Below are 16,284 nucleotides of genomic sequence, written 5' to 3' on the forward strand. Positions count from 1 at the left end.
ACCGACAGGTGTAATTCCTCAGACCAAGAGCCTCTTCACCACAACAAGGAGCCCCCCTTGAAGTGGGCTTGATTTGAAGCCGCTAGAATTTATGAGTATATATACGTCAAACATGGTGGCTCGTAAGACGTATATACAGGAGGGCCCCACTTATACGGCAGGTTAGGTTCCAGGCTACCGCCGTAAAGCGGAAATCGCCGTAAAGTGGAACACCCTTTTTTTCCACTTATAAATGCATACAAACACTAGATAACAAGTTTACACTAACATATATTAAGTTAGCAATAGAACCAGGCATCAAAAAACAATAAAAAGGTACAATACACACATAGTGCACTCATTACTTACCTTAAAATATTTATAGTCTTAATCTAGGGTGAGACAAGTAGTATTTATTGTAAGAAATCAAGTGTGGTATGTATTGTAATAGCCAGGCTACCTTACAGGCCACCCCACCCACACATACTATTCTATGATATTTAAGCATCCCAGAGCGATAAAATGTATATACAGTTCACTCATTACTTACCTTAAAATATTTGTAGTCTTAATGTAGGGTCAGGAGTAAGTAAATGAGATAAAACGAATAAATGAGAGAGAGAAAGAATGAGTACATGAGGTAACAGAAGCAGAGTTATGTAAACAAACCAGGCTCCCACATCTTATATTTATGTTTATTTATTCTATTGTGGGGTGTATTTATCATCTTTTTATGTTATGTATCGTGTTTATTATATAATTTTGAAAAAAATATCATGGCTGGATTAATGAAAATGTGTATATTACCGTAATATACGACATTTAATGAGACTCCGTGACTATTGTTATTATCACCACTTGTGGAAGTCGTCTGCTACCACAGCTCACATTTATGTTTATTTATTCTACTGTGGGGTGTATTTATCTTATTTATATGTTATGCATCGTGTTTATTATATAATTTTGAAAAAAATATCATGGATGGATTAATGAAAATGTGTATATTACCGTAATATACGACATTTAATGAGACTCCGTGACTATTGTTATTATGGCGTCACTTGTGGAAGTCGTCTGCTACGACATCTCACATTTATGTTTATTTATTCTACTGTGGGGTGTATTTATCTTATTTATATGTTATGCATCGTGTTTATTATATAATTTTGAAAAAAATATCATGGATGGATTAATGAAAATGTGTATATTACCGTAATATACGACATTTAATGAGACTCAGTATTGTTATTATCACCACTTGTGGAAGTCGTCTGCTACGACATCTCACATTTATGTTTATTTATTCTACTGTGGGGTGTATTTATCTTATTTATATGTTATGCATCGTGTTTATTATATAATTTTGAAAAAAATATCATGGATGGATTAATGAAAATGTGTATATTAACGTAATATACGACATTTAAATGACTCGATGTATGTAAGTTTATTTAGGTACAGGTATACATAAGTATAATTATCAGAGTATATATAAAATATGAAATAACTTTTAAAAACATTTGAAATTTTGGAGTTTCCAGACAAAATGGAGAGACTTAGTGCTTACTGAGCTCATGGAGAATGTAAACAAACAGGGTGGGGCACGGTGACCGTATTAGAAAGTCAGGTGGGGGGAGCCGTATAGTGAGTTTTGGTCATAATTTGAAATGTCCGTATTAGCGGAACGCCGTAAAGCGGAACGCCGTAAAGCGGGGCCCTCCTGTATATGACCGAAACAGTCAAAGGGTTAAGAGTTAAAGACAAGCTCTCTGGAATGGATTAATGTCATTAACTGAGGATCTACTGTACTAGTATCATTGTTTGAAACCCTTTTAACACACAACAATTTTATTTTTGTCTTTTTGTATCTGATAATGCTCTCTTAATATCAGGATCATTTGAGGTAAAAGTATTACTTCCATGTTGTATGATGGTAAACAGGCAAGTTCGCCTACTAATATTAACTATAATTCATCTGACTCAATGTGTTGCCTGGTTTACCTTAGTGTACTGATGCTAAGAGTCAACGTTAGATAATTTCTGATACACATTAATGCAAAATAGTTTACACAATTCATTATGACAATTAAATTTAATGTTTTATAAATAAAATGTGTTAATATGCAAAGTAGTTGTCTTGTGCATCTTGTAATAAAAAAAATTATTGTTTATGATCACCCAGAGATCATGTATATAAATATAAATAAGTTATTGTCATATTAGTCTTAAGATTGTCTTAAGTTTGTCAGAAATGTTCTGCAGAACAATGGTCTTTCTGCATGAACACCTAAATGTCACCCATCTCTGTACACTGTATCATGCTTAAATACAGATTATGATAATTATGATAACATGAGCTTAGTTCACTGTCTAGTATTGAAGCATTTCTCTATGCTCATGTTGAGGATTATGAACACCTTAATCTTTGTCCACCAAAACACTAGGTTAATTTTCTACACTTATTTTGGGGAAAATATAATGTATATTGTATAAGTGTACACTCATTGTATTTAACACAATAACTGCACTAATTTGTTTATCATTATATTGCTTACAAAACTTGTTTACAAGTTTATTGTAAACAAAATGATGAAAATATTAGTGCGGTTATTGTGTTGAATACAATGGTACCATATGGTACAATGGTGCCATATGGTACAATATGGTACAATGGCACATGATACAGTATTTTCCATATATATATGAATTGTTTGTACTGTATATTAGCTCTCATGAGTACACACGACTGCTCTTTCTTTTTTAAATATATAAGATATTCTGAACATTAATACAACTTATCTCCTCTATGAACTTATATGATTTATATGACTGACATTTCATTAACATATTTCACTCTCAACTGTTATGGTATATCTCTTTTATATATTCTGATGAGTTTATAACTAAAATATTTCTTAAACATTAAACACTAACATGTTCTATCTCTTGAATGTACTCTTGTATGTCTCACAAGTCTGATTTTTTATTAAAAGATTTCAGACACTCAGAACATTGATATGGTTTATCTCCTGTATGCACTCTCATATGTCTCACAAGACTGCCTTTTTCACTAAAACATTTCAGACACTCTGAACATTTATATGGTTTATCTCCTGTATGTACTCTCATATGTCTCACAAGACTGCCTTTTTCACTAAAACATTTCAGACACTCTGAACATTTATATGGTTTATCTCCTGTATGTACTCTCATATGTCTCACAAGACTGCTTTTTGCACTAAAACATTTCAGACACTCAGAACATTCATATTGTTTATCTCCTGTATGTACTCTCATATGTCTCACAAGACCGCCTTTTTCACTAAAACATTTCAGACACTCAGAACATTCATATTGTTTATCTCTTGTATGTACTCTCATATGTCTCACAAGACCGCCTTTTTCACTAAAACATTTCAGACACTCAGAACATTCATATGGTTTATCTCCTGTATGTACTCTCATATGTATCACAAGACTGCTTTTTGCACTAAAACATTTCAGACACTCAGAACATTCATATGGTTTATCTCCTGTATGTACTCTTATATGTCTCACAAGATGGCTTTTTTGATTAAAACATTTCAGACACTCAGAACATTGGTATGGTTTATCTCCTGTATGTACTCTCATATGCATCACAAGATAGCTTTTTTTATTAAAACATTTCAGACACTCAGAACATTTATATGGTTTATCTCCTGTATGTACTCTCATATGTCTCACAAGATTGCTTTTTCCACTAAAACATTTCAGACACTCAGAACATTCATATGGTTTATCTCCTGTATGTACTCTCATATGTATCACAAGATAGCTTTTTTTATTAAAACATTTCAGACACTCAGAACATTCATATGGTTTATCTCCTGTATGTACTCTCATATGTCTCACAAGATTGCTTTTTAGACTAAAACATTTCAGACACTCAGAACATTCATATGGTTTATCTCCTGTATGTACTCTCATATGTCTCACAAGACTGCTTTTTAGACTAAAACATTTCAGACACTCAGAACATTCATATGGTTTATCTCCTGTATGTACTCTCATGTGTGTCACAAGATTACTTTTTATACTAAAACATTTCAAACACTCTGCACATTGATATGGTTTATCTCCTTTATGTACTCTCATGTGTACCACAAGATAGTTTTTTCCACTAAAACATTTCAGACACTCAGAACATTGATATAATTTGTCTCCTGCATGTACTTCCATGTGTCTCACAAATTGCATTTTTCAGTAAAACATTTCAAACACACTGTGCATTGGTATGGTTTATCTCCTGTATGTACTTTCATGTGTACCACAAGATGGCTTTTTCTACTAAAACATTTCAGACACTCTGAACATTCATGTGGTTTGTGTTCTATATGTTTTTCCATATTTTTTAAATGAAAGTATTTCATTTAAAATATTTTAGTCATACAACAGTTGTAAAATCAATCTTCCTTATGTACTCACATGTCTATTTCATGATTTTTTTAACTATTTTGGACACTGAGCACATGGTTTTCCTTATGAACATATTCCCATGTTAAGATTTACTTAGGCAAAACTTTTCCTACTAATGAGCACTAATAAAGTTCATATTGTTTGTTAAAACACTATCATAATTTTTGTTGTGTTAAAACATTAATATATGTACTAGAACACTGCAGATACACTCAACATTATTATTATTATTTGCTCTTGTGTTTAAACAAATTTTTCTATCTTCTTTTATTGACCCTTTGAGGGATCAGACCCCCAATCTGAAAATTCTCCACAGGGTCTAAAAAATATTATTTTTTTCTTAGGAAATCATAGAGAATCTTTTTCTGAATGTTTTAAAATAAAGAGTACATAATTTTATAAAGAAATGATGAAGTTATACTCCTGCAAATTTTGCCGTGTCAGAAATATTTATGCACTGGCAATTTTGCCCACTTTGAGTCCTGTTTTTGGCCAATTACATAGTTCCATTAGACCAAATTCTTAGCTATTTCACTAGTATATGTTCCATATTGTCTACTAAGCACATAAAATTGACCAATTTAACTATTTCAACTTCTTAATAAAGTGACTGGATATTGGAAATATGGCCAATTTCACACAAAATTCAAAATATTCCAATATCAAAATATGGTCCAGAAAAATCAATGCAGGCAACCTGGCACTAAACTATCATTTCTACTATTTTTTTAGTTACATTTGCAGGCTTTGCAGATGAATTTCATTTTGATTTTTATTCACAAATTATTTTTATGCACACCAAAAAATAGAAAAGTTATTGCTATGCAATATTGTAATAATTGTATAAATAATATCAGTGCATTCAGTAGCACACATTAAACCCACCAGCTGACGTGCACTGGACGAATGATGTGATTATTTACCCTCTAATATCAGCAAAAATAGAACATTTCTATTACTCTGAACTCAATTTCAAGCTATTTTCAGTACTAAAATCCATCAAAGTCGTTTCTGTAATACATCTTCTATTCTATCAAATTAGATCAAGAAACAGTGAATGCTACTATAAAAACATGAAAATACACCAAAAATTTGCTGTCTTAATCCAAAAACACAGTTGCACTTTGTTTTTTCCTCATGCACTGCCTGCTGTAGGATTTCTTTTATATGGTGCACACTTACCACATCGATGCATTCTCTCATATTTAGGCCCAAATTTACTGCTCACAGCTTATCTGAGTAAGCTGAGCTCATGATGTAGTACTACAGCTTAAAAATCATAGAACTACAAAACGAACCCTCAAAGAATTAACTGCCATGCATTTTTAGATAGAATTCCCAATATCAAAAGCAAAATTGTTTAATTAGTAATAGCTAGTTAAAAATTCACAAGAAGAACAGCTGTTGCCTTCCTTGAAGTACTGAAGATATAGTCTCTGGCAAGACACAACCTGGTATTCTTCCACAAAATACTTCTGCAACATCAGTTGTTGTTCAAGACACTTACACTGGTACTTCTTGAAGTACTGAAGATATAGTGTCTGGAAAGACACAACCTGGCAGTTTTCCACAAAATACGTCTGCAATAGAAACATGAGTCAGTATAGTACAATATTCCACAATTACCATTATAACATACTCAACTAAAAAAGATTTTTTTCTCTATTGTCATATGCTTCACTAAGTAAAATTGTCACTTAAGCCTTTCAGGGTCTGTGCCATAGATCTATGGGTTTACGTTCAGGGTCCAAACCGTAGATCTACGCCAAAATTCTAGCAGCATCAAATTTAGCGCGAAAACGCTGGTAGGCCTACATGTGAGAGAACGGGTCTGCGTAGTGTGTGTGCGCCATAAACAAAAATTCTAGGCTCCCGCATAGCATTGTGGGAACGCCGGCTCAGTTACCTTTGTTCACCATGCCTCGCCGCAAGGCAGCTCTCACTCCAATGAAAATTGGGACTCTCCTCTTCCTATCTGATAGTTCTGACTCCGATGAAAGTGGAAATGAAGACGAATTCTTTGGCTTTGATCAGTTAGTGACCGAAAGGAATGACCAGGATATCGATAATAGTGCAGAAAACCTTGGCGATCCTGAACCTTCTACCTCTGATGTGAGCACTCCTCAGTCACGGTCAGTTGTATCTCATCCCAAGAGAAAACTATTATTTTCACGTGGCCGGGCCTCTGACTTCAGTAATGATGATGACAGTGACGTGGATTGTGATTTTATTGCTCTTGACGATTATTCGAGTAGTGATGGTGAGGAAACATATTACTGCAACCCCTGAATGGATCACAATGTATATAATGTATATTACCTGTTCATATAATTTTATATTGCTTATATTTGTGATAATACCTAAATCATAAATATATTGCTTTATACAGTGGACCCCCGCATAACGATGGCATCACATAGCGATTATTTCGCATACCGCTTACTTTAATTGCAAAAATTTTGCCTCACATACCGCTTAAAAACCCGCTTACCGATTTTCTTCCGAGACGCGCTCACATGTTCCGCCGGTGGCATTGTTTACCAGCCAGCCTCCGCGGTAACATCCAAGCATACACTCGGAATATTTCGTATTATTACAGTGTTTTCGGTGCTGTTTCTGGAAAATAAGTGACCATGGGCCCCAAGAAAGCTTCTAGTGCCAACCCTGTGGTAAAAAGGGTGAGAATTAGTATGGAAATTAAGAAAGATTTTGAAGGGTTTGGGGCTAACCCTGAGAAGCCTATGCCAGTTGTGGAATCCATTGTGCCTACTTCAAAGATTAAGGAAATGTGTGCACAGTGGGTTGAACTGCAAACCTTTATAGATGAAAATCACCCTGACACAGCTGTTGCAAGCCGTGCTGGTGACTATTTCAATGACAATGTTGTGGCCCATTTTAGACAAATCGTAAAGGAACGGGAGGTACAGAGCTCTATGGACAGATTTGTTGTGCGACAGAGGTCCAGTGACTCTCAAGCTGGTCCTAGTGGCATTAAAAGAAGAAGGGAAGTAACCCCGGAAAAGGACTTGCTACCTCAAGTCGTAATGGAAGGGGATTCCCCTTCTAAACAGTAAGAAGATAATGCTCTCCCCTCCTCCCATCCCATCAATCATCACCAGATCTTCAATAAAAGTAAGTGTCATGTAATTGTGCATGCCTTTTTCAGTTTGTGTGTATTAAAATTAACATTTCATGTGGTAAAAAAAATTTTTTTTCATACTTTTGGGCGTCTTGCACGGATTAATTTTATTTCCATTATTTCTTATGGGGAAAATTCATTCGCATAACGATTATTTCGCATAACAATTATCCCTCTTGCATGGATTAAAATCGTTAACCGGGGTTCCACTGTATTATTATTTTACTTAGTTATATTTATTAGGTAGGATATAATATTTGTATATTATTAAGTGCTCATAGTTCGAGTGTTAAGCAGCTGACAGTATTGTCTAACTACTGTGTTTTCTCTTCACTCGTTACGCTGACGGCTTGTGTGTTGCTAGGCAGCAGCAGTCCACGGAGAATCATGGAGTAGTCTGTCTGGGTTGCTCAGTCTCTTGTCGGATGGGCGTCCTTCTAGCAAGAGGTCCCTCTACTCCTCTACCCTGTGCACTGTTGTTGGAAGATCGTCTCTGTCACTTTCTTGTTGTTGGTTCTGTGTAACTCTGTTCACAGAACATTGCCTAGACTTAGTGATTTTCGACATACTGAGATTGCATGTTCGGCTTATCAGTCGTTTTATTGTTCAAGCAAGCTGTTCTGATTGCCAGGTTGGTCAAGAAGTTAGTTTATGTGAGGACTTTTAGTCAGTCACTGTCTATATACCTTTGATTTACCTTTAAAGAATTTCGAGGGCATATCTATTCTCTGAGCCCGGCCATGGGTCTGGCTCGTCTGGTGCTTGCCTGGTCAACCAGGCTGTTGCTGCTGGAGGCCCGGTGCCCTACATATCCATCACAGCCTGGTTGATGTAGCATCTGGTGAAGATACTTGTCTACTTTCCTCTTGAAGGCTTCAACACTTGTTCCAGCAGTGTTTCCAATATCTTCTGGTAAGATGTTGAGAAGTCTGGGAACCCGGATGTTGATACAGTATTCCCTTATTGTCCCCACCGCACCCCTGCTCCTCACTGGATTTATTTTACACTTCCTCCCATATCTCTCACTCCAGTATGTTGTTATAACAGTGTGCAGATTTGGGACCAAGCCCTCGAGTACCTTCCAGGTATATATTATCATGTACCTCTCTCTCTTTTGTTTCAATGAGTACATGTTCAAAACTTGCAGGCATTCCCAGTAGTTTAGGTGTTTCACTGGCTCAATGTGAGCCGTAAACCATCTCTGTATTCATTCCAGTTCTGATATTTCTCCTGCCCTGAACGGGGCCGTCAGCACTGAGCAATATTCTAAGTGAGGGAGCACTAGCAATTTGAAGAGTGTCACCATCGGCATTACAGTGGACCCCCGCATACCGTTGGCATCACATAACGTTAAATCCTCATACCGATACATTTTATCGCTAAAATTTTGCCTCGCAAACCGCTAAAAAACACGCTCAGCGCTATTCGTCCGAGACGCGTCTAATGTGCAGCCTGAGCCAGCCTCACATGTTCCACCAGTGGCACTATTTACAAGCCAGCCTCTGCGGTAACATCCAAGCATACAATCGGAACATTTTGTATTATTACAGCTTTTTTGGTGATTTCATCTGCAAAATAAGTAACCATGGGCCCCAAGAAAGCTTCTAGTGCCAACCCTACAGGAATAAGGGTGAGAATTACTATAGAGATGAAGAAAGAGATCATTGCTAAGTATGAAAGTGGAGTACGTGTCTCCGAGCTGGCCAGGTTGTATAGTAAACCCCAATCAACCATCGCTACTATTGTGTCCAAGAAAACGGCAATCAAGGAAGCTGCTCTTGCCAAAGGTTCAACCGTGTTTTCAAAACAGAGATCGCAAGTGATAGAAGATGTTGAGAGACTCTTATTGGTGTGGATAAACGAAAAACAAATAGCAGGAGATAGCATCTCTCAAGCGATCATAAGTGAAAAGGCTAGGAAGTTGCATCAGGATTTAATTAGAAAAATGCCTGCAACTAGAGATGATGTGAGTGAATTTAAGGCCAGCAAAGGGTGGTTTGAGAGATTTAAGAAGCATAGTGGCATACATAGTGTGATAAGGCATGGTGAGGCTGCCAGTTCGCACCACAAAGCAGCTGAAAAATATGTGCAGGAATTCAAGGAGTACATAGACAGTGAAGGACTGAAACCTGAACAAGTGTTTAATTGTGACAAAACAGGCCTGTTTTGGAAGAAAATGCCAAGCAGGACCTACATTACTGAGGAGGAAAAGGCACTCCCAGGACATAAGCCTATGAAAGACAGGCTTACTCTGTTAATGTGTGCCAATGCTAGTGGTGATTGCAAAGTGAAGCCTTTATTAGTGTATCACTCTGAAACTCCCAGAGCGTTCAGGCAAAATATCCTCAAGGCTAATTTGTGTGTGCTGTGGAGGGCAAACAGTAAGGCATGGGTCACTAGGGACTTTTTCTATGACTGGTTACACCAAGCATTTGCCCCCAATGTGAAAAATTACTTAACTGAAAAGAAATTAGATCTTAAGTGCCTCCTGGTGTTAGACAATGCCCCTGGTCATCCTACAGACTTGGCAGAGCGACTCTGTGGGGACATGAGCTTCATTAAGGTCAAGTTTTTGCCTCCTAATACCACTCCTCTCCTGCAGCCCATGGACCAGCAGGTTATTGCATTTCAAAAAACTGTACACAAAAGCTCTGTTTGAAAGGTGCTTTGTAGTGACCTCAGAAACTCAATTGACTCTAAGAGAGTTTTGGAGAGAGCACTTTAATATCCTCAATTGTGTAAACCTTATAGGTAAGGCTTGGGAGGGAGTGACTAAGAAGACCTTGAACTCTGCTTGGAAGAAACTGTGGCCAGAATGTGTAGACCAAAGGGATTTTGAAAGGTTTGAGGCTAACCCTGGGAATCCTATGGCAGTTGAGGAATCCATTGTGGCATTGGGAAAGTCCTTGGGGTTGGAGGTTAGTGGGGATGATGTGGAAGAGTTGGTGGAGGAGGGAAAGAAGAACTAACCACTGATGAGCTGCTAGATCATCTTCATCAGCATGAGGCCACACCTGAGGAAACTGCATCGGAGGAGGGGAGAGAGAAATTGAAGAAGTTGCCAACTTCAAAGATTAAGGAAATCTGTGCAATGTGGCTTAAAGTGCAAACCTTCATGGATAAAAATCACCCTCAGACAGCTGTTGCAAGCCATGCTGGTGACTATTACACTGACAATGTTGTGAACCACTTTAGGAAAGTCATAAAGGAACGAGAGGTACAGACCTCTATGGACAGATATATTGTGCGACAGAAGTCCAGTGACTCTGAAGCTGGTCCTAGTGGCATTAAATGAAGGGAAGTAACCCCGGAAAAGGACTTCACACCTCAAGTCTTAATGGAAGGGGATTCCCCTTCTAAACACTAAGAAGATCAACAGTCTCCCTTCCTCCCATCCCATCAATCATCACCAGATCTTCAATAAAGGTAAGTGTCATGTAACTGGGCATGTCTTCTTCAGTTTGTGAGTGTTAAAATTAATATTTCATTTGGTAAAAAAAATTTTTTTCATACTTTTGGGTGTCAGGATTGGATTAATTTGATTTCCATTATTTCTTATAGGGAAAATTAATTCGCATAACAATAATTTCGCATAACACTGAGCTCTCAGGAACGGATTAATATTGCTATGCGAGGGTCCACTGTATTTCCCTTCTTTTGAAAGTTCTCAATTCCCACCCAGTCATCTTCCTGGCTGTCGTGATCTTTGTTTTCTTATGGTCTTCAAAAGAAAGGTCGGCTGACATAATTATTCCGAGGTCTTTTACGTGTTCCTTACGTTCTATTTGGTGACCCTCTTGAGTTTTGTATATAGTGCTCCTTTTGAGTTCTTCATTCTTTCCACACCTAAGCAGCTGGAACTTATCATCATTGAACGTCATGTTGTTTTTCACTGCCCACTGGAAAATGCTGTTTATGTCTTCCTGTACTTTTTCAGTGTCCTCTATCATACTGACTTTCATGCTTATTTTAGTGTCATCTGCAAATGATGATACAAAAGTGTGCCGGGTGATTTTGTCTATGTCTGCTATGAGGATGAGGAACAGCAGAGGTGCCAGAACAGTGCCATGGGGCACTGAGCTTTTGACCTCGCTGATGCTGGATCTTGCCCGCTTCACTACTACTTTTTGTGTTCTGTGTGTTAGGAAACCGAAAATCCATCTGCCTACCTTCTCAATAATGCCCATGGCCTTCATTTTGTGCACTATCACTCCATGATCACATTTGTCAAACGCCTTTGCAAAATCTGTGTAAATCACATCTGCGTTTTGGTTGTCTTCCAGTGCCTCCATAATTCTGTCATAATGGTTCAGCAGCTGTGACAGGCATGATCGTCCTGCTCTAAAACCATGCTGGTTCAGGTAATGCTGGTTGTGCTGCTCCATGAAACTTGTAACCTGCTGTCTCATCACTCTTTCAAAGATTTTTATGATGTGAGAGGTTTGGGCTACTGGTCTGTAATTTTTAGTTAGTGCTCTACTACCTCCCTTGTGCAAAGGAGCTATCTATGTCTGCACTCTTTAAGGCCTCCAGTATTTCATCTAGATCAAAGCATTTTCTCCAAAGAATACTGAGGACTAGTGCTAGTGGTACTTTGCACTTCTTTATAAATAGAGCATTCCACGAATTTGGTCCAGGTGCTGAGTGAGTGGGTATGTTTTCCATTTCTTTCTCAAAATCTAAGAGATTTGTACTTATGTCAGTTAGTTGGTCTGTGCGGCTTTCTTCTGGAGTGAAAAATATTTCTGCATTTTCTACCTTGCTTTCATTTAGTGGGTTGCTGAACACTGACTCATACTGTTCTTTTAGGATTTCACTCATTTCCTGTTCATCGCCAGTATACGAGTCTCCTCTCAGTAGTGGTGGTCTAATTCTACAGGTAGTTCTTAGCTTGGATTTTGCATAGGAATAGAAATATTTTTGGTTTCTTGCAATATCCTGTACGGCCTTTTGTTCCCTTTGTACTTCTTCCGTGAGGTATAACATCCTAAGTTTTTGCTCTAATTCAGTGATCTCTCTGCTAAGTCTATCTTTCCTCTGTTGTAGCATATTTGTGTTTTTAAGCAGTTCAGTAACCCATTTTCTTCTTCTGTACCATCTCCTACACTCTCTCTCTATATCTGATCATCCTCTGGGTTTCCTCAATGGCACATGTTTCATACATACTTTGTATGCTTCTGTATTCAGCTTCTCTAGGCACTGGTGGGGATTTAAGGCGCTCATGTCTGATTCCCAGGGTATGTCTGATAGCTCTTGGTTTATTTTTCCCAGTTAATTCTTTGATTGTTAAAATTAAACTTACTGAACATCCCGTCTCTGACTTTAGCAATGCAGTTTCCTATCCCTGAGCTAATACTAGTTTGAACCTCAATGATTATTAACTTTCTTCTATGATTATTAACTTTCTTCAGTAAAGCTTTTGAGGCTGTTGACCACAATAAAGAATTTGATATTATTTACTTAGATTTTACTAAGACTTTTGATAGAGTTCTGCACCAAAGACTGTTAAAGAAAGTGGCAGCTCATGGCATTGGGGGAAAAGTGCTCTCATGTATCGAGTCATGGCTCACAGACAGGAAGCAGAGTGTGTCCATAAATGGGGTTAAATCTGAGTGGGGATCTGTAACATGTGGCGTTCCACAGGGATCAGTCTTGGGCCCGTTGTTGTTTATAATATATATCAATGATCTTGATGAGGGAATTACTAGTGATATGAGCAAATTCGCCGATGACACAAAGATAGGTAGGATAATTGATTCAAACGTAGATGTTAGGAAACTTCAGGAGGATTTAAACAAACTCTATTATTGGTCAGAAAAGTGGCAGATGCAGTTCAATGTAGATAAATGCAAGGTTCTGAAGCTCGGGAGTGTCCATAACCCTAGCACTTATAAGTTAAATGATTGTGGATGAATGGTACACAGAACCGACATATTGATAAATTAGACACATGTGCAACTCTTGGGTATCTTTATTGAGGAAACGTTTTGCCACACAGTGGCTTCATCAGTCCATACAAAGGAGAAACAAGAGTTGCATATGTGTCTAATTTAACAAGTTAAATGACGTAGAACTTAGCCATACAGATTGCGAAAAGGACTTGGGGGTTATGGTGAGCAGCAACCTTAAACCAAGACAGCAATGCCTAAGCGTATGCAATAAGGCAAATAGATTACTGGGATTTATATCAAGAAGTGTAAGCAACAGAAGTCCAGAGGTCATACTGCAGCTTTATACATCATTAGCCCTTTGAGGGTTTTGGTCGTACTAGTACGTTTTACGCGTAGGGGTTTTTGACGTACTAGTACTCATAAATTCTAGCGGCCTCAAATCTAGTGGGAGAAAGCTGGTAGGCCTTCATATGAAAGAATGGGTCTATGTGGTCAGTGTGCACAGTCTAAAAAAAATCCTGCAGCACACAGTGCATAATGAGAAAAAAAAAACTTTGACCATTTTTTTTTAATAAATCAGCGACTTTGCAGTGTATTTTCATATGGTATTTATTGTTGTATTCTAGTTTTCTTGGTCTCATTTTATAGAATGGAAGACATATTACAGAAATTGAGATGATTTTGACTGGTTTTACAATGAAAGGTGCCTTGAAATTGAGCTCAAAGTAGCAGAAATGTTCGATTTTTACCAAACTTCAAAAGTAAACAAATCGTGCCAAGCGTGCAATACACATCAACTGGTGAGTCTAATATTCTTTTACAAGTGCACCAATAATATTTATACCATTTTTTACACTAATGCAGTAGTCTGCATAACAGTAAATCTTATATTTTTTGTGAGAATAAAAATTCAAAGTGGAAAGCAAAAGAATATAAGAGGGCCCTTGAGACGTGACTAATGACTAGAGGAAATGTCATTTTAGTGCCAGGAATGTCTTTCTTGTTTATTCTGGACCCTATTCAGAAATTGGCATCTTTTGAAATTTGTGTGAAATTGTCAAAATTGCTAAATTCTGACCACTGTACTGGATAGTTGAATTTATAAATAGGTGGTTTCTTGCACCCATTCGATAGACAAAATGGAGTTCTAGCGAAATATTCATGTTTTTTGTCGACTAGTACAGTGAAATTGGTCGAAAATGGGGCTCAAAGTGGGCAAAATCGCCGATGCGTAAACATCGCCGAGACCGCTAACTTTGCGAGAGCATATTTCTGTAAGTTTTCTATCAAATTTCAAACTTTTGGTGTCTTTATGATCGGGAAAAGATTCTCTATCTTTTCATAAGAGAAAATAATTTTTTTTTTTTTTTAAATTTGGCCGACCCTGAGAACGAGTTTCGGAGAGGGCCTGTCGACCCTCAAAGGGTTAGTAAGGCCTCACCTAGATTATGCAGCTCAATTCTGGTCTCCATATTACAGAATGGACATTAATTCATTAGAAAACATTCAGCATAGGATGACTAAATTAATACATAGCATTAGAAATCTTCCCTATGAAGAAAGATTGAAGACTCTCAAGTTACATTCACTTGTTAGACAAAGAATGAAGGGAGACCTGATCGAAGTGTATAAGTGGAAGATAGGTATTAATAAAGGGGATATTAATAAGGTCTTGAGGATATCTCTCCAAGAGAGAACCCGCAGTAATGGATTTAAATTAGATAAGTTTAGATTTAGAAAGGACATAGGAAAGTATTGGTTTGGAAATAGGGTAGTTGATGAGTGGAACAGTCTACCTAGTAGGGTTATTGAGGCTAGGACTTTGGGTAGTTTCAAATTTAGGTTGGATAAGTACATGAGTGGGAGGGGTTGGATTAAAGAACATAAGAACATAAGAAATGAGGAACACTGCAGCAGGCCTGTTGGCCCATACTAGGCCTTTACAATTCATCTCACTAACAAAACATTTGCCCAACCCAATTTTCAATGCTACCCAAGAAATAAGCTCTGAGGTGCAAGTCCCACTCAAATCCAACCCCTCCCACTCATGTACTTATCCAACTGAAATTTGAAATTACCCAAAGTCCTAGCCTCAATAACCCAACTAGGTAGACTGTTCCACTCATCAACTACCATGTTTCCAAACCAATACTTTCCTATGTCCTTTCTAAATCTAAACTTATCTAATTTAAATCCATTACTGCGGGTTCTCTCTTGGAGAGATATCCTCAAGACCTTATTTATATCCCCTTTATTAATACCTATCTTCCACTTATACACTTCAATCAGGTCTCCCCTCATTCTTCGTCTAACAAGTGAATGTAACTTAAGAGTCTTCAATCTTTCTTCATAAGGAAAATTTCTAATGCTATGTATTAATTTAGTCATTCTACGCTGAATGTTTTCTAACGAATTTATGTCCATTCTGTATTATGGAGACCAGAATTGAGCTGCATAATCTAGGTGAGGCCTTACTATTGATGTATAAAGCTGCAGTATGACCTCTGGACTTCTGTTGCTTACACTTCTTGATATAAATCCTAGTAATCTATTTGCCTTATTACGTACGCTTAGGCACTGCTGTCTTGGTTTAAGATTGCTGCTCACCATAGCCCCCAAGTCCTTTTTGCAATCTGTATGGCTAATTTCTACATGTAAAGGGAGAGTACAATGTGTCGGTCTTTTCTGAATAGAACGAGAAGGTGGCAAAGAAGTATCATTGGGCAATTGTCATTGGCGTTTAGGTGTGGGACCAGAGTTGGTCCGACGTGGGACAGGCTGGTGATTTGAAAATTGCCGCATTGTAGAGAGAGAGGC

General features: G+C 37.5%; 1 protein-coding gene across 1 annotated transcript in view; it reads right to left on the minus strand.

Annotated features, from left to right (window-relative positions):
* Positions 1-2,639: 2,639 nt before the first annotated feature.
* LOC128706275 (zinc finger protein 84) overlaps positions 2,640-16,284 on the minus strand; it is a 53,751-nt gene continuing 40,106 nt past the window's right edge. Inside the window, 2 exon segments of the mRNA XM_070080359.1 lie at positions 2,640-4,208; positions 4,211-6,017. Coding sequence (XP_069936460.1) covers positions 2,947-4,208; positions 4,211-4,391 — 1,443 coding nt within the window. The 5' untranslated portion in view covers positions 4,392-6,017 and the 3' untranslated portion in view covers positions 2,640-2,946.

The sequence above is a fragment of the Cherax quadricarinatus genome, unplaced genomic scaffold (assembly GCF_038502225.1).
Source record: "Cherax quadricarinatus isolate ZL_2023a unplaced genomic scaffold, ASM3850222v1 Contig342, whole genome shotgun sequence".
NCBI lineage: Eukaryota > Metazoa > Arthropoda > Malacostraca > Decapoda > Parastacidae > Cherax > Cherax quadricarinatus.